Source organism: Hemicordylus capensis, chromosome 5 (assembly GCF_027244095.1).
Source record: "Hemicordylus capensis ecotype Gifberg chromosome 5, rHemCap1.1.pri, whole genome shotgun sequence".
Classification (NCBI taxonomy): Eukaryota; Metazoa; Chordata; class Lepidosauria; order Squamata; family Cordylidae; genus Hemicordylus; species Hemicordylus capensis.
Window position 1 is genome coordinate 69,281,730 of NC_069661.1, and position 26,862 is coordinate 69,308,591.

The window sequence follows — 26,862 nt, forward strand, 5'->3', positions numbered from 1 at the left end:
TGGAAAAGGACCAGAGCAATAGGCAAGTACATGACCGTTGAGGTATCCAGAGATCTTTCCAAGGGCTAACCAGATCAGTTGTATATTTATTCTTGAAATCTATACATCCAGGGAAAAGCCTATTCTGCACAAGAGATAAACCTTGTGTGCCCTGTGGACCCATCTAGAAAGGAACAAAACATAATTTCAGTGTGATTATTGGGGCTAGATTTAGACACTACATTTAGGGCATGGGAACCTCTGCAGCATGTGCTCCTCCCATACTGATCCAGTAATGCCAGTCTGTTCAGGCCATGTGAGAGGAACTATGGCTCAATCCCTTGCCAGTGTGTCTCATCTTGGGAACTGGAGCAATGTTGGGGAAGAGCCACAGTGTGAATTTTTCCAGTTAAACCAGATCTCCACAATAGTGGAGCACACATTCAAGCTATTTATTATGCCCTAAAAGTGGTTTATTAAGCATAACTTTCCCTGCCCTTTACCCCACACATGAATCTTGCTTGTCATTCTCTAATGCAAACAAATGAATAATAATTTTATGCTCAGTGATTTGCTTTTTAACAAGGTGGATTCTTTAAGCATATATGATGGAAGAGGTAATTTTATGTATGCGTTGTCTTCAGTAATTGAACAGTTATGAAAAAATGTATTCATACTAGCTTTGTAGAAGCTAATCAAAAGAATATATATATTTAATAATTTCCCATGAGACCTTGAAATCACTTTGCCTTTGTCTCTTAACTTGGTTAAGCTGTGTCAGCAATCCTTATGGTTCTCTATAAGGTCACTCAGAAATGATGAATAACAGACTACTTCATCCTTCCTTTTATACTTCAAGATTCAGGATTACTCCCTAAAACTTCTTATTGAAATTCTGAAGAGTCTTGAACATTGTGAAATTTTTTTAAATTGTGTCTTAAAGTATATTTTCATAAATACTCATTCTATATTGCTTAGTTTTAAACTCTTATTCCCTAGTCTGCTCTTTGCATTTTCCCATACCAGTACCATAAGCTACACTATGATTTATTATAGTAACTTATAATTTATTTTTTGTTTTTGAATTGTTCAGAGTACATTTGAGGAATCACTCTCCTCTTTCTGTCCCCCCCACCCCCACCCCAGTGGTGTAATTATTTGAAGAAAGAAATTATGCTTATTGTGCTCAATTTACATCTTCATAGCAGATTCTAGACGTAATGAATAAAAAGCTGTCATACAAATTTGGTGTTTAATATTGTGTTTTATCTGTGTAAAAGATAATACAGGATTTATCTTAGATAGCAAATATTTAATTTATAGTGACTCTATAAATAAGAGAGCAATGCTGAATGTCAGAAGAATGAATGATGTGTGCAGATTGTGTGGTGGTGGGCAGACTTGGCTAGCATAATGACTACCACAGTATCTATGGTTCTAACATCAATGAACACACAGGGGTGCTCTGCCATGCTGGTCTGAAACTCAGTGATCAGCAGGTGGACTACTGCTCCTTGTGTGCTGATGTTAGAAGCATGCACACTGTGGCAGTCAGGCTGTTAGCTCCTGAAAGTTACTTGCTATAGTGTCCCCAAAACACAGAGCCTATATCTATTGCTAACTTTAAAAGAAATAGACACCTAGCACAGACATAGAACATCTTGGGGCTGCCTTTCTGTGCCTCTTAAATTGTGTAGATTCCCATTAAGGCATGTGCCCTTTGCTTCTCTCTCTTTCACATACAAAGATGTGTGGTTAAGTGGGGCACAACTTCTAATATAGTTTTTATTTTATTTTATTTTTATTTACATATTTTTATACTGCCCAAAACTTATGTCTCTGGGCGGTTTACAACAGATAAAAACAACATTAAAACATTAGTTAAAAAACAAAAACAAGAAATTTAAAACACAAGAATTTAATTTTTTTTAAACAATGCTCTAAAACAGCATTAAAAACAATCAAAACAGTGAAATAGTTGATACAGTGAAAATAAATTTTTTCTTAAATCCATAATGCTTTGGTGGTTTACTCTTTCTGCCAACGTTTTAGCAGCCTGATTTTAAAGAAGCTTTAAAAAGTATTTTCACAGAGATGGTTTTTTGGGTAGTAATAATGGATTAAAAATGTTTAAATGCAAATACAGATTTAAGTACTGGTTATTATTGTACACAAATTTTCTTCTGCAAGAAAAACAAAATAAAAAGAATGGCTTGTATCCAGAGAAAGCTAGTCATGACTAAATCACATTGACAGTATCCTCTGCGAAGAGGCTCATTTTAAAGTGGCAGATCTGTTATTTTTAGGAGGGGGAGACTTTACTTCTATATTAACCCCATACAGTAGAATGAGGCACGCTATGTGTTCAAAATTTAACAGGGTAGTTTAGTAGTTGTGCTGGACTGTGCAAATACCTTTATTAGGTGATTGATTAGTCGGAGAATGCTCTCTGAGAGACAGTGGTCCTCCTATATAGAAACTGCATTGGAATTAAAGTGGGGTCTAGTACTGAGGGAAAGCAGGAAGAACTAGAACCGCTAAATAATACTTATTAATGTACCTGGTTGGCTAGCACTTGCTTCTGCCACAACACTGCCAGTATCAGTTGAATTCCTTCAAGTTCAGCTGTGAAAGCATCTAGCTTTCACACTGTGGCTTTATGAAGCCATGCTCTTCAGCAACACCTCTTAGTTGCTTCAGAAAATGCAGTTTGAATATAGGACATGTTATGGTATGAGCTATGGTGTGAGATGGATTGCCAAGAGAATGACAGTTCACCCTATCAGAGCTAGGAATGCAGAAATGTGGCTAGAATGGACAAATGAAAAGTAAGATGTACAAGAGGATTCATCACTCGTCCATCCCGTGTTCTCCTTTTACTGTTCAAAGATCCCTCCCACTGCAGTTTATATGTGAACAGGGCAGACATAGAAAAAGAAATGCAATTCTGCCACTGTTATGTTTAATATGGTTCTAAAGAAAGGATAGTGTCTAGAATGCAAGGCATTCCTGAAATTTCTTCCCAACAAACCACTAATAAGGATTTTCAGTCCTTGAAGGAGTTTTCAGCCCTAAATTCATATTAAATTCCCCTATATTATTTGAAAATATGCTGATGACAGGAATTTGCAACTGAGAAGCATGAAAGATGGGTTAAGTAAGTATAGTTGACCAACATAGGTTCAGACAGTGCAGCTAAGGCTTAGATAGATGAAGGGTTTTATTATTCACTTGTTACTCAAGCTTACTACTTACAAAAAATAGTACAAACACCCACACATGTATGGTACATAGCAATTTGGAGAGCTCCCATTGTCCATGAATGCCATGTGGTTTTCTTCAGAAGGGAAATTTCTGAGTCCCATTTGTTTTAATACAATCTCCTTTTCTGACGTGTTGCATGATGTATGATTTTGCTTTTGTATTTGTGCTTCAGAAGTCAACAGCTTACTTTACTATACTACTGTTATAATTGGTTTCTGTAATCCTGGGAAATCAGGAAAGCTGGAAACCTATTCTAGTAACTGAAACATTCTCCCCCTCATTCCTATTTTTCACAAAGCCTTATATTTAAGCATTTACAGGTATGTCTGTCACTGGTCGATTGCTGTAGTCCTAAACACACTCATGCTAACTACTATTGAAATCATCCATGTGATTCCAGTGGGAATTATTCATGAGTATGTACATAGGAACATAGGAAGCTGCCATATACTCAGTCAGACCATAGGTCCATCTAGCTCAGTATTGTCCACACAGACTGGCAGCGGCTTCTCCAAGGTTGCAGGCAGGAATCTCTCTGAGCCCTATCTTGGAGATGCCAGGGAGGTAACTTGGAACCTAGATGCTCTTCCCAGAGCAGCTCCATCCCTTAAGGAGAATATCTTACAGTGCTCACACTTGTTGTCTCCCATTCATATGCAACCCAGGGTGGTCCCTGCTTAGCTAAGGAGTCAACTCATGCTTGCTACCACAAGACCAGCTCTCCTCTCACTAAGTACACACGAAGGGTTTGTTTTCAGTAATGCTCATTCTGCTGTTATATTTAAAGCAACAGCCTTAGTATTGTTTTACCTTATAGGGTTGTAATGATAACATTAAGATAACACATATGAGCACTTTATGCACTTAAGTGCTGTAAAAGTTATTATTATTCTCCACAATTTAAAAAAGGATAGCACTTTAATCTTCTCTGCTACATTTTTAAGCCATAAAGTTTCCTTAAAAGTATTGAATGGTTTAGTAGAGGGATGTGTACTATTGTATCAAATTTTTATGCAGTTTTTGCCTTAATACAAATTTTAATTATCTCTCTCTTTTTTTACTCCCATCTACAGCTTCCTGCAGATTTCACAAAACTACACCTCACTGACAGTCTCCACCCACAGGTGACCCACGTTTCATCCAGTCATTCAGGATGTAGCATCACTAGTGACTCTGGAAGCAGCAGCCTGTCTGATATCTACCAGGTATGATAGTGAACAATTACAGTAGACCTACTAAGGTTAAGACATCTGTGCTTTCAAAATGACAAACTGGTAGGAATGATTAAAAGGAAATATAGGAGTGTTCAGTTTAACCATCAGAATTTAATACCCCTTTTGCACTGATCCCATTCCTTTCCTTTTTTGTGTGTGTTCATGTATTTAAGTTCTCCATCTGAGAAATAGAGCAGTTTGACTGATTCACTTTTAAACGGCAGCATAAACTTGGGGAGCAAATTCCAATTTGTAGCCTGTAATGGTTCTGACACTTTCCTACTTGTTCAGTGGAAAAAGTACTTGTTTACTTTTAGTAATTAATCATCTGGCAGAAATGTGGATAACATGTTAATGATAACAAAGGGATCAAATACTACTGCTCTCTGCAGTTCTTTCATAATGATTGTCCATCATCTAAGTGGAAGACAGACTTCCCAGCAGGCATGACATGTTTTCTGATGACATGAGTTTAATTTTAGAATTTGGCAATCATTCCCATTGTGCATGCACATTAATTCTACAATTTGCATTTAATTGTCCAAATCTTATCATGTTTGGTAATATAAAGTCATTAGCGGATTAAAAGATATGGCACAATAGAAACATTCAGATACCTAAATGTTCCCTTGAAGAAACAACTAAACATCTGTCTTCTGGCAAATCATCAGTAGATTCATGCCACAGTAATGCAGTTTTCAACTGCACATTGAGAATGCCATAGAAATATATGTTGAATGGTGCCTAGGGAATCTGTGGCATTCTATATAGGAAGACTTTAAATCTGGGGACTGTAAGCACTATGTGGATTTGTGAAATATTGTTCTTACTATCTCAATTCTAAATCTCTTTGTCTTGTCTTAAATGGTATATGTTGCAATGTTCAGGTTGAACACTAAGGAGGACTATGATGATTTTTCTGAGGAGTGTTAATTTTAATCTGCTGGAAAACCTATAGTAGTTGAATGGACAGTGAGACTATCAGAAAGTGAGGCATTGGAACAATCTGAATAATTTATTTAATACTAGCTGACTCCACACAGAGCATCTGTGCACTCATTGGGGCTGGCGGTTACCTCTCCCCTCGCATTCTGCCCCATGCTTCGCTTCTGGGCCCAGCCACCTCTCCTCCCCAGCGCCACTTCTGCCCCCCCCCGCCACTTTCTTTCCCCGCTCCTGGGCCTTGCCTCCACGGCTGGGCCACCTCCGTGGCAACCAGTCTTCCTGGGTGGGCCTCAGCCAATCTGGCTCATCCGCTGCCCAGCCAATCAGCTGGGCTCTGGGACGCACATTCCAAGGCACACCCAGGAGAATTAATATAATAGATGTTTTAGTATCCTTGGGTTAAGTTACCCATTAATCCAGTTGAATTGGTATTTATATGTTGAGAGAGTAGGTCCCATATCAGGTCAAAACTGCCCCTTGGTAATCCCAGCTGCTAGAAGCCAGCCCAAACAAAGCCTGTGATCTCTGAAACAGATGGAATTCCTGAAGACAAAATGGCACACACCAAAACTCTGATCTCTCCTTGTTAGTAAATTTGTGGTCATATTTTTCATTACTGGATCTGAAAATTAGTTAATAAACTGAAGTATTTATTATCACAATGTCAATGCTTACTTCAGTTGTTGTAGGGATATTACACAATGGGATCATACCAGCTTGTATTAATCAAAAGCAGATTCAGGTTTTTTTAATCAACTGGGCTGGGCAGTGGCGGGGGGATATAACCTGGGGAAGATGTTTGTAAACTATATAATGTCAAAAATTTGTTTTTAAAAAAATCAATTGCATCCAGAAAAAGAGATTCTGTAATAAAGACTGCTTATGTCATTGCATGTAGCAGAATAGGTGTATCTATATTGACTCAAACAGATTAATTATCTTAACCTTTCGTTGTTGGAGCTCGCATCTTGTGACTAATGCAGGTATTGCTGCTCTGCTAAGATATTTAACCTGAAGGTTGGATTGGGGTGCTGCTGCAGACCCAGAATCTTATTTATGTCTGAGTGTCTTGGAAGCTAGGGGCACACAATGTATACTTGCTTCTAGCAGGCCTATGGCTTTAACCTGCTTCCTTCAGGGACTCCTTCCAGCTGGCTTACCTTATTAGGCGCTGAATTGCAAGAGAATTGAGCAGTCAGGCAGTTGCTCAGTCTCTCTCTTCTGATGCGGTGAACCATCTAAAATCACAAACTCAGTTCAGAATCTTAACCAAGAAGAGAACATTGAGTTACATCTTTAAAAAAAACTGTAAACCAACAGTATCTACTATTTTACATTTGTAAGCTTCTTGTAATTCAAAGTGCAATATTTTGGTCCCATTTGGTTGTACTTATGAATTTTACACTGTTGGTCTTTCATCTGGAAGTCTGTGCTTCATGCTCAATAGATTGCAGAATAAGGAGCCGTGACCCAAATATCGAGGAAGTTGCTGTTTGTTGTTGTTGCATACATGGCACTTTACAGAGCAAAAGAAAGACAAGTTTGTGCCCTGAGTAACTGACATTCTAAAATTCGACAATAAGGCAGGAAGAGAGAGACGGCAGGATGAGGAAAGCAAGGATAAACAGGGAAAGTATATATGTTCAGTTTTATTAGGAATAAAGAGAGACTAAGAGGTGAGTAGCAAACATTGAATCAAATTTAAGCCTGAACTCAAACTCAACCAGTTTGTAAAGGTTTTTTTCAGTGAACTGGAACTGAATCTGAACTTGGAATCTCTTCATTGCCTTGAACTTAATACCTAAACACCAAGTGGTCACTGGTTCAAAATAAGTGGCTTAGTAATTGCACATTCATGAGATTATTATGCCAGGGGCAGCGGTTCAGGGCTCTTCTCTGCTTCAGCTGTACTTGGGAAAAAATATTTGCCAGTAGGCTATCTGAAAAGAGGGGGGAGGAGCAGGAGAGATTCCTAGGAAGATCTGAGGACTGGTATTAGTCCTGGTACATTTATTTACTCAATGTGCTGTGGTCTAGCTATGGGGTCTTGGACTGGAAAATACTTAAACTGTGGCAAGAAGCTTCTTGTGTTTCCTTGGCACTGCAGTTATTCCTTTCTACCACTCCTCTGAATCAGGGCTGCCCCCCCCCCCAATATATTAGTGAGATTTCTTAGAAGAAAGGGCTAGAACCCTAAGGAACTAGAGGTAGGGGGAAATATTTAATAAGGAAGTAGGAGAAGAGAGGGAATGGTGTGTGTGTGTTGGGGAGGTTGGGAGATAGTGATGTTCAGTACTTTTAACCTCATTAGTAAAATAATCATTTTGCCTGAGGCCTCCCTGTATGGCTGTGTATAAAGCCTTTCCTCTCCAGCCGCTAAGAAGAGACTTTCACTGCAACTTGGTAAAGAGGCACCTTTTAACGTGGTGATTAAGTTTATTTAGCAGGGGGAGAGTAACTGGCCCTATCCACCCCCAGCACAGTACCTCCAGTGACTGTTGCTGGTGTTTCTTTTTAGATTGTGAGCCCTTTGGGGACAGGTATCCATCTTATTTGGATCCCTTATTTGGAAGGGCAGTATAGAAATTGAATAAATAATAACAATAATAATATTGCTTCCTTGCTTATTTAAGTTTGCTGTTTCATAGCAAAGAGGCTAGTTACTGAACCATACACAATATAGGCACAGTAATTTTAATAAAATATCAAGATCTAGGAAATAATCACAATGTCCTAGCTACCTCCACAGACATTAACTGTAATACACTGCTTGTAGTATGGAAAAGGGGCATAATGTTTATTTCCTTACAGATTTAAATCAATTACAGGTTTGATACTCTGCATGAGATTTTATCTAAGCCAGTTCAATATTTCAGAACCGTTTACCAAACCACTTTAAAGTTAGTGCCTGAACCAATGTTTAAAACACACACACACACACACACACACACCCCAGCAGCCTGATGAATCTGAGTCAGAACTGAATCCACATTTTAATGGCTCAACTGCCTGATGCCAAAGAAAGGAGGTTTTGAGGGAGTGGTGGGGTAAACCTTAATAGGGCATTGAAGGTTGAGAGAGAGAGAGAGAGAGAGAGAGAGAGAGAGAGACCCCAAGGGTTCCTAAGCTTAGTACAGATCAAGGTGGTGGTAATATGTTGCTTAGTAAGAAAAAGGTCAGAAAGGGAAGAAAGAATTGATTCATAATTACAAAATCAGCAAGCAACCACTTCCACAAGTGTTCAGCTGGTTGAGAGCATGAGTGAAGATATCAAATGAAAAAGGTAAACCAAGGCTAGGATTATAGGGGTCGCTAATGGGTGAGAGAAGAGGAAAACAAATCAAGAATCAATGAGAGGTTAGAGTAAAAAATCTGAGCTAGAGTAAAGAGTGGACAGAAGTGACAGACAAGGGGAACAAAACTTATAGGAAAGCTACTGGATCAACTGATGGAAGATCACAGATGAAGCAAGAGGCAGAGCATGTGGTGTGCATAGAGCACTGAAGGAGATAAGGTGATGTCAGATAGAGGAAATTCTACAACAGAGACAGAACACTTCTTAGTAAAGATAAGATCAAGACAGTATGCTGGGAAGTCTTTCCAAACTCAGAGTTTGAAAGAGTTAGGCTGTAATCAGCTGTGTGAAACATGAATGTTATGAATATGAAAACTGGAATCACACAAGCACAGTGGGGAACTTGTCAGAGAAGAAGGCAGCATGCCAAACATCTAGGTCTGAAATGAAAGTTGAGGGAGTTGGGATTTAGAGATGCAAAGGGGCATAGAAAAAGGAGCTCAGATTTTGAGAAGTGGTAGGAAGTGTGGCAGGGGTGGACAAGAGCTTCCTTATGAGGAAAGGTTACAACATAAGGGGTTTTTCAGTTTAGAAAAAAGGTGACTTAAGTGGGGAACATGATTGATGCTGATAAAACTATGCATGGTGTGGAGAAAGTGAATAGAGAAGTTTTTCTTCTCCTCACAATAACTAAACCAGGTGCCATCTAATTAAACTGATTGGCAGGAGATATACAACAGACAAAAGCAATTCTTTATTCGTGCAGTGCACAATTAACCTATGGAATTTGCTGTGACAAGATATGGTGATGGCCACTCCTTAGATGGCTTTAAAGAGAATTAGGCAAATTACTGGAGGACAAGTCTATCAAGGTTACCGGTGCTGATGACTGCATATTACCTCCGGGTTCAGAGAACATTGAGTACTGAGTGTAGGGGAGCAATTGCGGGAGAGGCAGGACATTTTTTGCTAATGGGTTTCCCAGAGACAACTTTTTAGCTGCAGTGGGTATCAGGTTGCTGGACTAGATAGGCCTTGTCCTGATCGAGTACAGGTAAAGTGTGCTGTCGAGTCGCTGTCGATTCCTGGTGACCACAGAGCCCTGTGGTTTTCTTTGGTAGACTACTGGAGGGGTTTACCATTGCCATCTCCCTTGCAGTATGAGATGATGCCTTTGAGCAACTTCCTGTATCGCTGCTGCCCGATACAGGTGTTTCCCATAGTCTGGGAAACATACCAGCAGGGATTTGAACCGGCAACCTCTGGCTTGCTAGTCAAGTCATTTCCCCACTGCACCATTTGATGGGGTACTTATATTCTAGGAGCTCAAACTGGCAGAATTTAGAAAAAGGAGGCAAGGCCACCATAGGCAAGGTCTGTGAGGGGAATAAAAAGCGATGTCCAAAGTACAGGGAAGCAATAATGGTAGTATCTGAGGAGGGCAGCCAAGTTTCACTGAGTGCAAATATCATGACTGTAGTGCTAGCAATTCTGTACTACTTATAAGTAAATATTAAAATGTGTGCTTTAAAAAATTTTATTTTCTTGTTCAGTAGTGCTGTATTAGTAAAGCACTATTTTAGCTCTGTTTTCACATTTTAGTAGATACAGAGGCTGTTCACACGCACAGCCAAAAGAGGGCTAAGACAGCCAAGCCTGTTCTTAAGAACCCGTGGGATTGTGGCACTTCGGCAGAAAATTCACCTGCGGAGCCAGCCTCCTAAATGGAGTTAAGGAAACGAGTGCTCCTTAGCCCCATTTTTTTTTCAATTGGGTGCCGTGCCAACTGCTTTTAGCCAGCACTGTAGCACTGACAGGTTCCCACCCATCACTGCTGGCATACCCACAATGCACCATGCACTCAGCAGTGCATTATGAGATTTCCGGGGGCTGGGACAAAGTACCACGGTCCCGACCCTCTGCGCTGCCTGAGCCAGAAGAGGATGGTCTGGGTGCATGGGGAGCATGCCCAGCAAGGACTGATGGATCATTTGCGGCGGAGATAAGTTAGAGCTGCCTTCCCTGCTGCCTGCCCTCAAGCCCTTCTCAGTGATCACGAGAAAGCGTTCACAGTTTGAATAGTGGGGCGGAGTGGGATGAGCATGCTATCTTACTACAATGCACATGCACAAGTGAGAATCACTGGCCATCAGCTGGTATTTAATGCATTCTAGCAGACATAAACCAGAGTCTATGGAAATGAATTATGGGAAATAAGAGACTTTTTAGAAAGTTGATACATTATATCTATCTTCTCAAAACTACTATATTTTGCCTAGTAAGTTATGTAAATCTTAACGTCACAGATTACACTGTGCATTTTCTTTCTATTCCTGCTTCAGAGTGACTCTTCTGTGTTTAAAGATATATTTCCTATGTAGGCATATGCAAATAACTTTGAAAAGTAATTGTTTACTTCATGTTTGATTTTGAAGTAAAAATATATATATTAGCCACAAACTTTATTTATGGTGTGCATGCTCAGTTTGCTGTTTCCTCTATGTTGATTCATGGCAAGTATTAAATAGTTCAGCTTTAAGAGCAGCTGTTTACAATAAAAATACATTTGTAGATCTTCTTTGATTTGAATAAATCATGAAACTGAATCTTGGGATGCTTTTGGCAATAATCTGAGAATATTCCTGTTTAAATATTCATATTGTTTCTAAATTTGTGTGTCATATGCTACACATGAGAGAAAAATCCATTTAGGGCAAGAATTTCTTGCCAAAATTCAATATGTAATCCTGCTAGAATAATTATCTATGAGAGTTTGTTGAGATGCTTTGAACAAAAAAAAAATATAATATATTTTTCAGGGTCAGGATAGGCAATTTATATCTGCCTCCCCCCCGCCAGCCCCCCACAAGCTGTACATTTACATAGCATTGACACTCTTGCTGGAACTTTTATTTGGATCATCTTTAAGAAATTCTATCTTTAAGAAATAAATTATCTTTACAGATATTGATTGTAGAAGTGAGTTTAAAAAATCCACCCAGGAGCCTGAGGGCAAATGTTCTCCCCCGCCACCCAAAATAGTAGTTGGAATAATAATAATAATTTAAATTTTATTGTAATCAAATGTTCTGAGACATCAGTGTCTGCTGATCTAATGTTAGCCCTGGCTTTTTTGAAGAAAAGAGCCACCTCTTTTACTGTTTTTCCGATACAGGCTTAAAGAAACAACTATAAGACCACTAATATTATATTAGCTTTCTCCCACTCATAAATATGCCTGCAGCTGTAGATCTTGTTTCTTGTAGATTTTGCCCCCTGTGTGGAAAGAATGTTATGGCCATGCTTCCTTCCATACTTGAACCCCCAGGCTACTCTTTGACTCTGTAGATGAACACTGTTTCCTTCCTGGATTGGACTCTTTCTTAAATACAGGCCAGGCACTGTAGGGGGTACCAGGAGATGTATGGAGTCCCATTTCTAGACCTCATAACAAGTCCACAGCTATCAAACTCCTCCCCAGTACCAGTGTCATCCTTGAACCTATCAGCAACTGTCCAGTCTAAGAAGTGAAAGCCAGATTGTTCATCTTTCCATGACCCTAAAAAGACTGATCTCTGCTTCGCACAATCATGTGGTCTCCCCAGTACCTTTGTTGATGAAACTATCTGGTGACTTGCTCTCTCTTCTAGCTCCTCTGGCCCAACCTACTTCAGAAATTCAAAACCTGGACACTATCAACAATTCAGCCAATTCAGCAGCCGTGCATCTCTGAGCCTTTGTAGCTGACTACTGATGCTGGCTCTCCTGCCAACCTATCCACTGATTGCACAAAAGCTCATACAGCTAGGCCTCAGAATCTTCTAGCAAACCAAATACCATTTTCTATCACTATCAACTTTCCCCTTCATATGAAGTTAGGGGAAGTGGAGGCCTGAACTATTATTCCTCCTAAAGCAATGCAGGGAATGGCACTATGGAGAATAGTGACAGTTATCTCCTTTATGTCATGTTCTTGATCTTCAGGCTAGCATCTGTACTTGTGTCAGGATTGATCACCATCACCATCCACATATGACACTCTTCTTGAGAACATCACTTCTCTACCTCTCGTCACTCACCTCTGTCAGAGGTGCTTTCAAGGCCTCCATTGGGTAATGATCCACAGCTGCCCCTTCAGTCCCCTACTACTTCCTCAAGGTCTACCACTCTGGCTTCAGGCCTCCCCACATCTTCTTCTGTACACTACTCCTTCAGCCCTTCTGTGCCCCGTACCAATCACACCTTTCTCTCAGACTCCAACGGTTATCCTCAAAACGTCTATCCTTTAACTGAGGCTCCAGCACTGATTTTGCATTCTTGAATCTTATGCCAAATCCAAGGCATCTGTCTTTAACTTTAGATGCTACATCAGGACCACACCCTAGAAACTGACAGACCACTGAGCTACTGGAGGCCAGTGGTCTAAGAGGGATTCTCAGATGTTGTTGACTACAACTCCCTCTTGACCTCTAAGAGGGATTCTCAGATGTTGTTGACTACAACTCCCAGCATACCCCAACTGCAATAGCCTTTGCTTAAGGATTATGGGAGTTGTAGTCAACAACATCTGGAATCCTTGTTAGAGGGAACACTGGTGGAGGCTCATCTTCATTTTTATATGGAACTGGATGTTGTCTTCACTTGGCCTTGAGGTCCAACAACCCACTCCCCTGTTCTGTCAACTGTAATCCAGCTGATAGAAGTGGATACTGATTTCCCTGTCACACTGTATTTAGATGGTGATATATTGCCCACTCTTTTCAAGGTGACCAGAAACTCTTGGGATAAATCATATTTAGTCTCACCAACCTCCTATTGCCTATAGGGTGCTAGCTCAAGACTGTGTTGCTTCTATTCCACCCATCACCCAATTCAGTGGTGGTAGAATTTCTTCAACCCAGGATTAAGCAGTAATTACCTACCCACACCTACAGAGAACACAGACTAGATATGAATCACGTAAAGTTTTATTCTCTGCAGTGCCCCATCTCAGGATCACCAGTTGCTGGATATGCATGTACAGGCATCAACAACGTCTGAAGCAGAAGACTGCTCCATTTTTCAAGTGCCTCTACTTGAGTTGGTGATTCTCTTCCAAACCAAGGTGCTGAGGATTAACAGCAAATCCATGCATCCTGTCACATGGTGAACTATGAATTGAGGCTTTCAACTGCTGTAGTTACCCTACAAATTCATGCCTGACTCAAATAATCTGTCCTCACCCTAGAAAACAGCTTGAAAGTTAAGTACCTACCTTTTGGCAGGGAAGCTCTGTTTCGGTCTGAAACAGATAATGCTCTGGTGCAACTAAGAAAGCTCTGCTCTACTACTCACTTGATGGTCCTGGACTTCCAGTCATCTCAGTCCTCCAAGCCTATAATGTGTGTCTGGCCACATCAACAAAGGAGCCAGCATAGTCTTCCTCACACATTCTTTTCAACACCTCCATATCCTCTAATAAAGCAATTCACCTCACCTAGGTCTAGAGCTCTCTCCTCCCAAGAAAAGGCCACTTCCTGCTCTAACTGCAAATGACTGTTTCCCTCAGTCAGGTCATATGTCCTTTCATTCTATCCAACATGGATCAACTATACCTCAGGACAGTTGGTTCTTACCATAATTCTCATAGGATGTGAAATTTAATTTCTTCCTGCGCCTCCATTTGGCAGACTCAGGTCGACCCTATCCTTGCACTCTGATATGGTTGAACATGTTCTTTCACAGCACCAAAGCAGGTTGGAGGATTTCCTCCTATCCTGGATCTATTTGATATCAATACATGTTTACCACCATTCATATTCTCCATGGTTTCTATCCAGGCAATCATCTTTTCTTTTTATTCAAGCACTTGGTTTGCATTGATAGATTGACCCCTGCATAGTTCCACTTCTCTATCAGACTTCAGTGCTGGAAGTATCTTTGATTTCACATTGGTACTAAAGCATACCAATACAAGGTCCTTTCCCTGGATGTGTCATCGTCCTGCCAATCTCTCCATCACAGTGATAGTGGACACTTTGGATTACAGGATGGAGTAGTCATTGTAGACAACATGCAATCATTGGGCTCTTGAGCCTGTCCAACATGGACTGCTTGGAACTTTTGGCAGCACAGAAAGCCTTTGTCCCTCACCTGCAAGGTTGCACCATTATGTTTGTCTGTTTGTCCCCATGTATATCAGGACTGACCCCTGAGTCTCTGCTTTCTCCCAGGATCAGAAGGTGAAAATGAGCAGTAGAGCTGCACGTCATCAGCATACTGATGACACTTCAGGCCAAACCTGTGGTTTACCTCTCCCAGAAATTTCATGCATAGATTAAGAAGAATGGAATGAAAGATATTTCCTCTTTTATATTGATACAGCTTCATTTGGGGTGGGAGGGATGCCTGTCCTATATTACATTGCATCCAAATAAACATGTCTGTTGCATTTCATGCAACAGTGTCCTAATCTTCATAATTTCTTATGAATTTTCTCTACTTCAGATTGTTAGTTTTTCATTAGTGCAGCATTAATAAACAATCAATTTTAAGTGATTGCATGTGTGCTCATCCACAAACAAAAAACAACCTTGGATACAGTATGTTGGGAAAGGAGGAGTCCTGTAAACAGGTTTCTAAAGTAGATATATTCTGGGCCTGTGAAGTTGCCAGATGTAACTTCTGTGGTAGACATACAAGTGTATCGGTATAAATAAGAGGGAAGGCTTTCTATTGAAGAATATGCAGGAGCTGAATATGCAGGACATTGGCTAGGTTGTCAATTAATTTCATCCATTAATTTCAATTAATGGGTGAATTTCATTAGCATTAATTTCAAATTATTTTCAATTGAGACCAGTCATGGAAGGATCTAGATCCCTTTGCCAAAAGTATAAGCACTTACATAAGAGAACCAGAAGTGGAGAACTAAATAGTGACAGATCATAGAGTGCATTCTGGAGTGTGCTACATTTTAGCATATTATGCAAAAAATATCTATACTGAGTGATCCTTCTACTTGAATGCATAATTAAGAAATTTAAATCCACTGCTATTGCCTTTACAGTTTTTCTTTCTAGTTTGAGAAACTGAGCACTAGTTGTCTGCCCTTTTACTTTGTCTAGAATGTATTCATTATCCATGTGAAGACTACCCTGATGGGAGAGCAACTCATGATTTCATGGTCTCTGTGACAATCGTGGTACTGTCCTAATGAGTTGATGGTCTAACTCAAATAGTGGAGTTCATAGTTCAGCTCATACAGGGAAACACACATTATATTTGCTCTGCACTTGTTGGGAGACTGAGGGTCTGAAGACTGGAAGCATTGAGATCAACGTTTTTAGTCAGGTTTTATCTGCTAAGAATATGGGTAACAATCATCTTTAATCTCCATCGAGGAAGGGGAACCTGTTTAAATTCTACAGGAAGAGAATATTCTGTGGGAGATGAAAATCTAGCTGGTGTGACACAAACAAATTTACTTTTATTTAAACATTGGTACTTGAACATTTATAATGTTGTATGACCGTGGGTATCTTTGCCCCATGCCTAGTAAGCACCTGTTTGGGAAGCACTGATTTACATAACAGTACACCTTTAATGTCCTTAAAATCTTCACAACAGTTGAACCTTAGCAGCTGCTATAGCATTAAATGTGGCAGTTCTGAGGAAAAAACAGCTTTATTTGAGATGACAGACAAATATGTTTGAGATGTATTAAATATTTGGTCTTAAAATTGAAACATTAAAAACGTATTTATCTCTGGGTACCTAGTAATGACCTTAAGCTATGTGTTGGTTGGATTTTTCTCATTCTTATATGATCTATGGCAAATTATGTTTGGCAGATACTATAATTCCTCTGTGGTGCAGACACAGAGGCTTCACATTTTCCCTGCCCCTGTAAAACACTGACTTATGAACCTATCAGTTCTGTTTAGCTTCCCTTCTCTAATGATTTTGTTATTTTGATATTATTTTATGTCAATATGCTGTACAGATTGCAAGTAGCATTATAGTTTTGATCCTGATCATGAATCTTGCTAACTCACATTTTTAAAAAGTTACGTCATCAGGGCTTGCAAATGAGACTATAATAGTCCTCTTCCAGAAGTCATGACTCCTCTTGCTTTCAATACAATGATATGCTGTGTGGCTACTTTAGTCAAAATAAAATCCATTCTTATTATATACACATATCTACACATACTAAAAGAAAATATGGTTTGAAAAGACTCATTGATCTTCCATGAAATGGATATTAAATTTACTTCATTTACATTTTCAGAATAATTATGTTTAACATTTTAGGAAGATTCTGTTTTATTCTCAGTATTTTTTTTCTCTAGGCCACAGAAAGTGAAGCTGGTGACATGGACCTGAGTGGGTTACCTGAGACAGCAGTAGATTCTGAAGATGATGACGACGAAGAGGATATTGAGAGGGCATCAGATCCTCTGATGAGCAGGGACATTGTTAGAGATTGCCTGGAGAAAGATCCAATAGACAGGACAGATGATGATATTGGTAAGCTACCATGGAAGCCAGGAAGATCACTTGGGTGCTTTTAGTGGTATTTTCAAATGTCTGTTTCAGACAATTTTCAAATGTCTGTTTCTTTTTCCAAAATTAACTAAGTAAAATAAAGAAATAAAATTAACTAAGTAAAATAAAGAAACAAATGTTGTGCAAATGATTGTTTGCTACTACACATGCATTAAAGCGCATAAAATATCTAAGGATTTAAATGTCTAATTATATCTGTGATCCATTCCTGACAAGGTATGAATAATATATAGGCATGAATAGATATGAGTAGTGTATTTATGAAAATCTGGTTGTTTCGGCAAAAAAGAAAGAAAGTCAGCTTGCTCTGAATAAGAGATGCTGCAGCATAACTGGGATGCTTTCAAATGATAAATTATATTATTGTTATCTACACAGATAACTCTCAGTGTAATTCTGATCATTTTGAAACACTCCCGTTATGTTGCAATGCCTGTCCATTGTGTTCCTCTGAAAAAAGGAAACTTTGGGACCCAGCCCTTTGTTTTTAAATGCAGTCTGTGTTGACATTATGTAAGATTTGGGGCACAAATTTCTTTTGGAGTTTGATATAATGGTTTATGTGCCAAAGTACAGTTCTGGAACCAACTGTTTTGCTTATGCAATGGTAAAATATGTTGAATGTCACTTTTATCACCAAACTTAGCAGACAGCGCTTTGATAATGTAACTAATCGCTGCTTAATTTTGCTTGGCCCAAAGTGGGTACATTGGTAAACTATATCTAATTTATTTAAATGTCTTTATTTTATTCTATCTGCTAGAATTTTTGGACGCTTGCAATAATGCACAATAAAATAGCATAAAACTAATAAAAATACAGCTATATGTCAAACACTAGTAGCCAGAACAGTTGTTAAAATATTAAATCCATTTAAAGGATTCTTTAAAAGGAAAAATGGCTGACATCCAGGCTAGCACAGATGCAGCAGTGCTAACTTCCAGACTACCACTGAGCTGTCACACAGGCAAGAAAAGGAACTATTCTCAACCATCTCCCCTTCCGTGACCCTTAGGGACATATTGCTGTGATGCAGAATGGGCTTGAGAGGTAAGGGGAGATAGCTGAAAATAGTCTCTTTTTCTTCTTGTGTTGGTCAGGATATTGGCCAGAGTTTTGAATGAATGGATGGAAAAATTGAAGGATTTTTTTTTTTTTAAGAGGAACATTTTGCCACAGCTGTAAAATACCAGCGGGGTAATTAAGCTGGTAACTAATTTTGGCTGATTGCAGATTCCAAAGAGGCTATTGTAGAGAAGGGCCTCATGTGGGTCCCCATAAGTCTACCGTCCCTAATGGATTCTATATTGAAACGTACATGCAGGGCTTACCAGCTGAATTATCTACACTTGTTGATTCAGTTACATTTCAAATCTTCTTTTGGAATGTTATATGAAAATATTCATATATGTTACAAATGAACTTTTACATAATGCATATATTTATTTAATGTATCTATTTTTTTAAAAAAAAATCCTGTCTTGACAATATTCAAGGAGGCTAACCAACAATTAACATTTTGAAAACTATAATCCATAAAAAGATTAAAAGCCAAGATTAAAAGTCACCCTAAACAAGGGAGTCTTCAGGTGATTATAGAATTCGTATAAAGAAGAGGCTAGGCAGATCATGTGGGACAGGGAGTTTCATATCCTTGGTACTGCCAAAGAGAAAGCATGTGGCAGTACCAAGTACCATCTTCTGTATGCCCTTCAGCAATGCTTCCTATAACAACAGAACATGCATGCGAGCCTCTCCAGATGATATTAGAGAGTGGGCAGGCTCACACAGGGAGAACAGGTTCAGGTAATCTGGACCTAAGCCTTTTAGGGCTTTAAAGGTAATACCTTGAGTTGGGTCCAGAAACTTATTGGCAGCCAGTGCAACTAGAGCAGTAGTAATGTTTGGTGGTTCTGTGGATCAGCTCCATTCAGCAGTCTTGATGCAGCATTTTGCACTAGTTGAACATGGTAAGTGCTGTTGAAGGACACAGAGCATATTATAATTGTCCATCCATGAGGTGACTAAAGCATATGTTACCATGGCCAGGTCTACTCAAGTAATGGCTTTATGTAATGACATGACTAGAAAACTTGCCAGAAGTCAGTCAGTGGGCAGAATGTCTTTCACCTGCAGCTGTGTTTTAGCTTATTGTATTCTATGGCTAACCATATTATGATTTGCTGAATGTTAGGCTAGAAGAAAGCATTTTAAAATATTTTTTTATTGTACACACGCTGTAGAATAATATCAGTATTACCAGTAATATCAGGATGTGTTCTTGAACTCTTCTCACTTAAGTTGCTGCTGTTTTTACATGTGTAACTCAGAGAGTTTGTTCTCCTTTAGAACAACTCTTGGAATTCATGCATCAGTTACCAGCTTTTGCCAATATGACAATGTCAGTGAGGAGAGAACTTTGTGCTGTGATGGTGTTTGCAGTCGTAGAAAGGGCAGGGACCATTGTTCTAAATGATGGGGAAGAGGTGAGTAGATTTTGTCCTTTACTCCTCAAGTCTCCTTGAAGGATAAACTCTTTCTGGTATTTTCAGATTATAGTGATCAGAAAAATAATTTTGTTCTGTTGCTTATGATAGTAACTTGCAAAAATAGTACAGCTGAACAGAATATGATTCATGAACAGAATTGATTATTTTGGTCACAATTTTGACATTTCAACAAGATTAATGCATTACTCTTTTTACATTTATAAGTCTTACTTTCTGTGTTCAAATGTGAATGTATTGTCTAAGAATCCTAATAAATATCCTTTTAGGGACAAGTGTGGTTACAATACTAGGATGCTCCAGTCATTTTTTGTGTACTATAGACCATAGCTGTATTAACATCCTCTCAGTTCCTTGTCCTGAACACAGCAGAGAAGTAAATCAAGAAGATCTAGTAGATGTCTACACCTGTATGGATGTGTAAAGTTTATTAGGCAAAGTGTATGGAACGCTGAAGAGGTTTTTTGCAAGGTTGTTGCATGGGTTAACATATGTGGAGTATAGTATATTCCATGAAACGTGTGAGCGTCTCCTCTCTTCTCTGTTGTAAAGAGCTAGTAAAGGGAACACTGTGTGACATCACATGACAGTGTGAATGACCTTTTCTTGCTTGTATCACAAATCATGTTTCATTTCTAGCTGGACTCCTGGTCTGTTATTTTGAATGGTTCTGTGGAAGTAACATATCCTGATGGAAGAACAGAAATATTATGCATGGGAAACAGTTTTGGCGTTTCCCCTACTATGGACAAAGAATACATGAAAGGAGTAATGAGAACCAAAGTGGATGACTGCCAGGTAGAATATGAAATCTGGTCTGAGATGTTAGAGTAGTATGTTATGTGTTATGCATGTTTATTATATTTGTATAAAATTATCAATCCTGCTTTTTTCCTCCCAAAATAGAGGTGCTCAGCGTGGCACCTCTATTTATTTTATATGTACTGTAAAAAGTGGAAAAAACCAAACTCTGGACAGCTGACAAAATAATTGGCAAAAATTCACTGTTGGCTCAGTTACAGAGAGAACAACCAAATTAGAAGACTTTTCAGAATAAGAGGGGTTTTAAACATCATTGGGATACTGCCAGCATAAGGGCTGGGCTGAAATATGAGACCATTAAATAAAATAGGGATCCATTAATTGAATTTTGAAAACAAAAGTTGATTTAATAGTTGTTATGAGTGTGTGTGTGAAACACAATATTGTGCTAGATGCTGGCAAGCTACCAAAGTCTCAGATTGACCTGTTCATAGGGAAGTTAATCTCTAGTATGTGGTTAATTAACTTAAGAATATTTGGTAAGTTCTAAACATAAAATTAAGCTCTTAATTAAAATCCATATGTGTTATAACTTTGAGAATAGAGATTAAGAATTCTTTGTGGGAAAATGGACCAAGGGTTTAAGTAGGAATACACCAGAAAAAGTTGGGATGAACTTGTTAAATGAAGAATCCATATCATTAGTTATTTCCATATCATTAGTTATCCATATCATTAGTTATCAAAAGAAACTTTTTAAATGGCCACACAGTGGTTATTAACTCCCCCCCCCCAAAGTAAAATCAGTGGTACCAGAAAGGGGAGATGCTGGCACTGCATGGCAGAAAGAGCCATCCATATGTGGTAGAGCTGCAATAGCAGTGCACTATTGGGTGATTGTAATCAAATTATGAATGAAGCTCCTAAACTGCAATTAGCAGCAAGGACTGAATATCTGAAGAATGTATGAAAATGATGTCTTTAGTTAAAATGAGAATAATAAGATTAGGAAAAAACCATGCTGATATCTCAGTGAGATGGAAGATGGTGGTGGAATGACTAGAGTATGAAATGATCGATTTTAATTAGATCAAAAGTTTAAAGAAAAAATAGGAGGTGTGGGTGCAATGTAGTGAACACAGAGGTTTTGTATTCTTATAAATATAGAATTAACCTTTATACAGGTATAAACCATTTTGTTTATCAGATTAATTATACTTGGGACTAGAGCGGAATTCAAAAGCTGATATAAAACGAAGATATAATTTCTAGCCGGTATAGAAAAATTAAATTAAATTAAATTAAATTAAATTAAATTAATAGATAAAAGTAGTTCTCTCATCTGTACAGTGATTCAGTTTATGATTTTTTAAAAAAAGAAAACATATCTTCTTATAAATTTGTAACTTAATATAGAAAGCCAAGCTCTCAAACTTTACATTTTAAAATAAAGGGAACTAAGTTAATCAATATAATATGGGTTGCTGAGAAGCACAGGTGACCAAAAATACCCCTAAATGAATATACCTTTGTTTTAACAAATGGTTCTAGTGTATTTGGGAGTAGATGGGACCCAAATGCCTGATGGAAATAATCAGGTATTTTGTGTGTGTGTGTTTGTGCGCGCGCGCGTGTGTGTGCGTGCTAAGCAGTGGTGGTATGGTAAGTGGAGAAAAAGTAGCTGTTAATTTTAATAACAGAAACAACCATTTAAAAGAAGGAATTTCCTTTCATCTTTCTCTTTTTAGTTTGCCCTTGAGATGGAAACTAGGAATTTGCCTAAAGAAAATGTCAGAGAGCTTTAGCTTTTATTTGGGGAAATAGGAGAAGGAAGATAGTGGTATGAGATTTCTGTGGCAATCATTAATTCAACCATTAATCATGTTCTTTCCTAAGGCAACAACTGTAGTAGAATTTATCATACTAGCATATTCAGCTACTTGCTGTAGTAAAAATTATAGTAAGGCACTTTTAGGGTATTTAAAAGATACAGGTGGCCCTTGTTAACTGTGGGAGTTTTGTGCTCCGCTACAACCGCAGATAAGGAAACTGCAGACAAGGAGACCTTGAGGCACTGGGAGTTGGAGGGTTAGGTTCCTGGAGGTTTAAAAAAAGCCCCTATAAAGCTTAAAAGGACAAAAATAAGGGGAATAAAGTGCCATACCATGCTCTGCAGGTCTCCAGCTGTCCAGCAATGCCCCCAATTCTGCCAATGTTTTGCCAAAAAAAAAGCAGGGTTGCTGTTTTTTAAACAAAAGAACCTCAAAAGTCATTTCCAGCCCCCCAGGAATGGATAGGCGAATTTAAACCATTTTTTACAACTGCATATAATGAGGTTGGTCTCCATTGCCCTGATGCGGATAAGCGAAACCTCAGCTGCCGGGACTGTGGATAATGAGGGCCCCCTGTACTCTATCTGCTGTGATTAGTAGATCAATTGTACTGCCTTCCTGATGATGACTGCTTTTAGTAAAATATGTGTACCTAAATCTACAGTAAAGTAACACCAGTGAATCTCATGGTTTTTAAAAGTCTCATGATACTAAGTGTCAGACTTAATGGCCTCTTTTATACATGAGGATGGCAAACTATCTTCTCTGTTACACTAGGGACAAAAGTATTCCAAACAAAAGGGCAGAGTAGTAAAATAAACTTAAGGGGAAGGGGGAGCCCTAAAGGTTTAATAACTACATAATATGTTGTTCTAGTTTGTGTGCATAGCCCAGCAAGATTATTGCCGCATTCTCAATCAAGTGGAAAAAAACATGCAGAAGGTAGAAGAGGAAGGAGAGATTGTTATGGTAAAAGAACATAGGGAATTGGATCGCACTGGAACAAGAAAGGGTCACATTGTTATTAAGGTATATTTTGTATATCAGTGTTCTTAATTATAATTTTATATTCTCTTTTCAAACAAATATCCTTGGTTTTAGATCTAGTTTTGTATATGTATTATCTTGGTTTTTCAGGTTTTAAATACTGATAATTTTTAAATAAGAAAAACATGTTTGTTTATACAGCTGATCAAGAATTGTTATTGATGTTTGTATCCAGTGCATTCTGTGATGGCCACTATGCACCAATAAATGCGTTATACTATCGTAATGTTCGTGAAAGAATAAAAGATGATGCAAGTTGAAATGCATTCATGTGTTTTGATGTTTGAACATTTACATGTTATAGGGAACGCCGGAAAGATTAACAATGCACTTGGTGGAAGAACATTCAGTGGTGGATCCAACATTTATAGAGGATTTCCTGTTGACCTACAGGACCTTCCTTTCCAGCCCAATGGAAGTGGGAAAGAAATTATTGGAGTGGTTCAATGATCCTAGCCTCAGGGATAAGGTTGCATTAATAATGATCTCCTATATAACTGTTGCATTCATGTATATTAATTAGGATTTAAAAGAAATTACAGGCTGTTCACTTGGCCAAAAAAACCCAAAAAAACCCCAACCACCAGTGATCAGTCTTTCCTAAGGGCTGCTTCAAACATATTTTTCCAATGGGGAAAACATATGTCAGTGTAGAGCAGGGCTGCACAACTTCAGCCCTCCTATAGGTGTTGGACTGCAACTTCCATAATCTCTGACTATTGGTCACTGTGGCTGGTGATTATGGGAGTTGTAGTTCAAAAATAGTTGGAAGGCCAAAGTTGTGTAGCCTTGGTGTAGAGGGAAAGGAATATAGATAATCTCATATTATAGTCATATCTGTGTCTCACTGCATGTGCCAAATGCATGACGTAAAAACTGTTGAATGTCTTTTTTCATCTGAAACTGAAAATCAGTTACAACAATTGTCTACTATGGTTTGGATGGGAACATTAGATTATTGCTTTCAGATATGACATTCTCTCTTTAACTGTCTTTGGGCAGATTTTTTTTATACAAGGAAGAGATTCTTTTTTCAATTAAGATTTTTACTAGAGTTAGTAGTTTTAACATTCTGTTCCGATGTGAAGAATTGCTTCTAGGTAACTAGAAAGTAATTTTACATTCTCACAGAGAAACCAAAGACGTTGATTACACATGAATTAGGAAACAATAATTTTAAAAGGATGAAATATTTGCAGTGTTTCCTCTCCCTTTCTCTGATGCCCTTTTATGTACTGAAATCAAAACCATCTTAATGTATTTTGTAAAAAGGAAAACACAGGTGACCTTTCCAGGATTTGAGGTATTTCACAACACTTTATCAAAAAAATAATAGTTCTTATTTATGATGTACAGTGTTCATAGTCAAACTTTGTGTACCTACATTTTTAAATGTAAGGTATGATGGCGCAGTGGGAAATGACTTGACTAGCAAGCCAGAGGTTGCCAGTTTGAATCCTTGCTTGTATGTTTCCCAGACTATGGGAAACACCTGTATCAGGCAGCAGCAATATAGTAAGATGCTGAAAGACATCATCTCGTACTGCGTGGGAGGAGGCAATGGTAAACCCCTCCTGTATTCTACCAAAGACAATCATGGAGCTCTGTGGTCGCCAGGAGTCGACACCGACTCGACGGCACACTTTACCTTTATGATGAAGCTGCACATGTATAGCATTACTACACATTTGGTTGTAAACCTTGAAAGCAACACTATGGTCAGAATTCTGTATTGTGACTATGGTCACAATTCTACATATATTCAGAATTGCACACAGGATTCAGATCCTGAAAGATTATGCTTTATTTTTTAAAAAATATTTTAGTCATTATGGCTATAGAATTAGACCCTAAATTGTCAACAATATCCACTGAGAGAGAAAACTCTAGAAAGGGCTCAACGATTTGAGTGATTTTCGATGGTGAAATACTATCGGAGGTGAAATACCTCAAAACTCTACATAGGCCTTGTTGCTCTTTTATCAGCTGCAGAATATGTTATGTAAAATCAATATACAGCAAGTTTTAACTTGTACACATTTCAGAAATCAGCTTTTCCAGATCTAGAACTGAGAGCAGGATCTTGTGTTATCCCAGACAATGGAATGTTAAAGTGTGCATCCTGTGCTCAGCTCTTGTACATTAAGAAAATGCCACACATGTTCTATTTACTTGCTTATTTTTAGTAATCTGCTAAGTTAAGGAACCTTAACTAGTTTAGTTATGTGAATTCAAGCAGTTACCTTCAATTTGGTGGCCTTATTGAAGAACATGAGTCTGTCTTGAGAACACTGTAGCCTTTGAATTCCTGACAATGCACTGTAAAAATGTCACTTTATGTAATGGTCTATTTATGGACTCTAAAGCCAAAGACACCAATGAATCTGGCCTTTTTCAAATGCATTTTAATAACAATTGTATTTGCTCTGCAGTGTTAAAATCTGTATAATGAATTGTTCCTATTAGTAGTGAGTAAATTTGCTGACACAGCAGGAGCAAAGTTTCCCTTTTGAACTAGCAATAGTATAGCTAAGAAGTTTATTATAGGAACATGCAAAAATCTGACATGGCCTTCAGACGTGTTTTTTTCCCCTTTTAAAGGAAAAAAAAAGGTACCCTAATTTTATTTTTGTAAGGAGTTTATAACCCATTGCCTCAAAAACAGCTCTTGTTCTTGTAGTCTTGGTGCCTCCTTACATAGCTACTCATTTGTGCGGCAGTTGTGTTTGTTAGTAATTCTAGATTATGTGAAGGAAGGAAAGAAACTCTGCTGACCAGTGTCTAATCAGTGTCAAAAGGATTAAGGAAGTTGGGGGTGGGGTGGGGGGTGAAAAATATCATTAAATGGTATAAATATTTAACAATAAATTAAATGATCCTGGAAAACTAATTTGCTCCACTACTAAGGAGATACTGTATGTTTTTCTTTGATAGCCCTTTGTCTTTGGAAAAGCTGAGAGAAAAAGATTGCTAAAAGGACATTTAAAATACTAGCAATGTAAGCTATGTTCTTCGGAGACTGGCAGAGCAAGGAACATGTGGTTGCTTTTCATGTTGCTACTAAGCCACCTAATGGTGTAGTGGGGAAGTAACTTGCCAATTCAAATCCCTGCTGGTATGTTTCCAGGCAGGAGTGATACAGGAAGGTGCTGAAAGGCATCATCTCACGCTGCATGGGAGATGGCAATGGTAAACCCCTCCTATATTCTACCAAAGGAAACCACATGGCTCTGTGATTGCCAGGAGTCAACACTGACTCAACAGCACAACTTTACCTTTACCATTTCGATACTAGAGTTTAGTGAAAGAGCTGTAAACCCACTTCTCATTTGTATAGGAGTCTAGCACTGGACTTGTATGATGTTGGGTTTCTGGTGTCTGAGAAGAAATATGAGCTAAGGTCTGCAACCTTGGAAAAGCTGCTGCCAGTCTGTGTAGACAGTACTGAGCTAGATGGACCTATGGTC

General features: G+C 38.5%; 1 protein-coding gene across 7 annotated transcripts in view; it reads left to right on the plus strand.

Moving 5' to 3' along the window:
* RAPGEF2 (Rap guanine nucleotide exchange factor 2) overlaps positions 1-26,862 on the plus strand; it is a 281,466-nt gene that overhangs the window by 204,069 nt on the left and 50,535 nt on the right. For all 7 annotated transcript variants that reach the window (XM_053255205.1, XM_053255201.1, XM_053255203.1 and 4 more), the window contains 6 exons: positions 4,317-4,448; positions 17,031-17,208; positions 19,597-19,733; positions 20,394-20,552; positions 23,225-23,377; positions 23,700-23,864. In XM_053255205.1, coding sequence (XP_053111180.1) covers positions 4,317-4,448; positions 17,031-17,208; positions 19,597-19,733; positions 20,394-20,552; positions 23,225-23,377; positions 23,700-23,864 — 924 coding nt within the window. The remainder of the gene's footprint in view (positions 1-4,316; positions 4,449-17,030; positions 17,209-19,596; positions 19,734-20,393; positions 20,553-23,224; positions 23,378-23,699; positions 23,865-26,862) is intronic.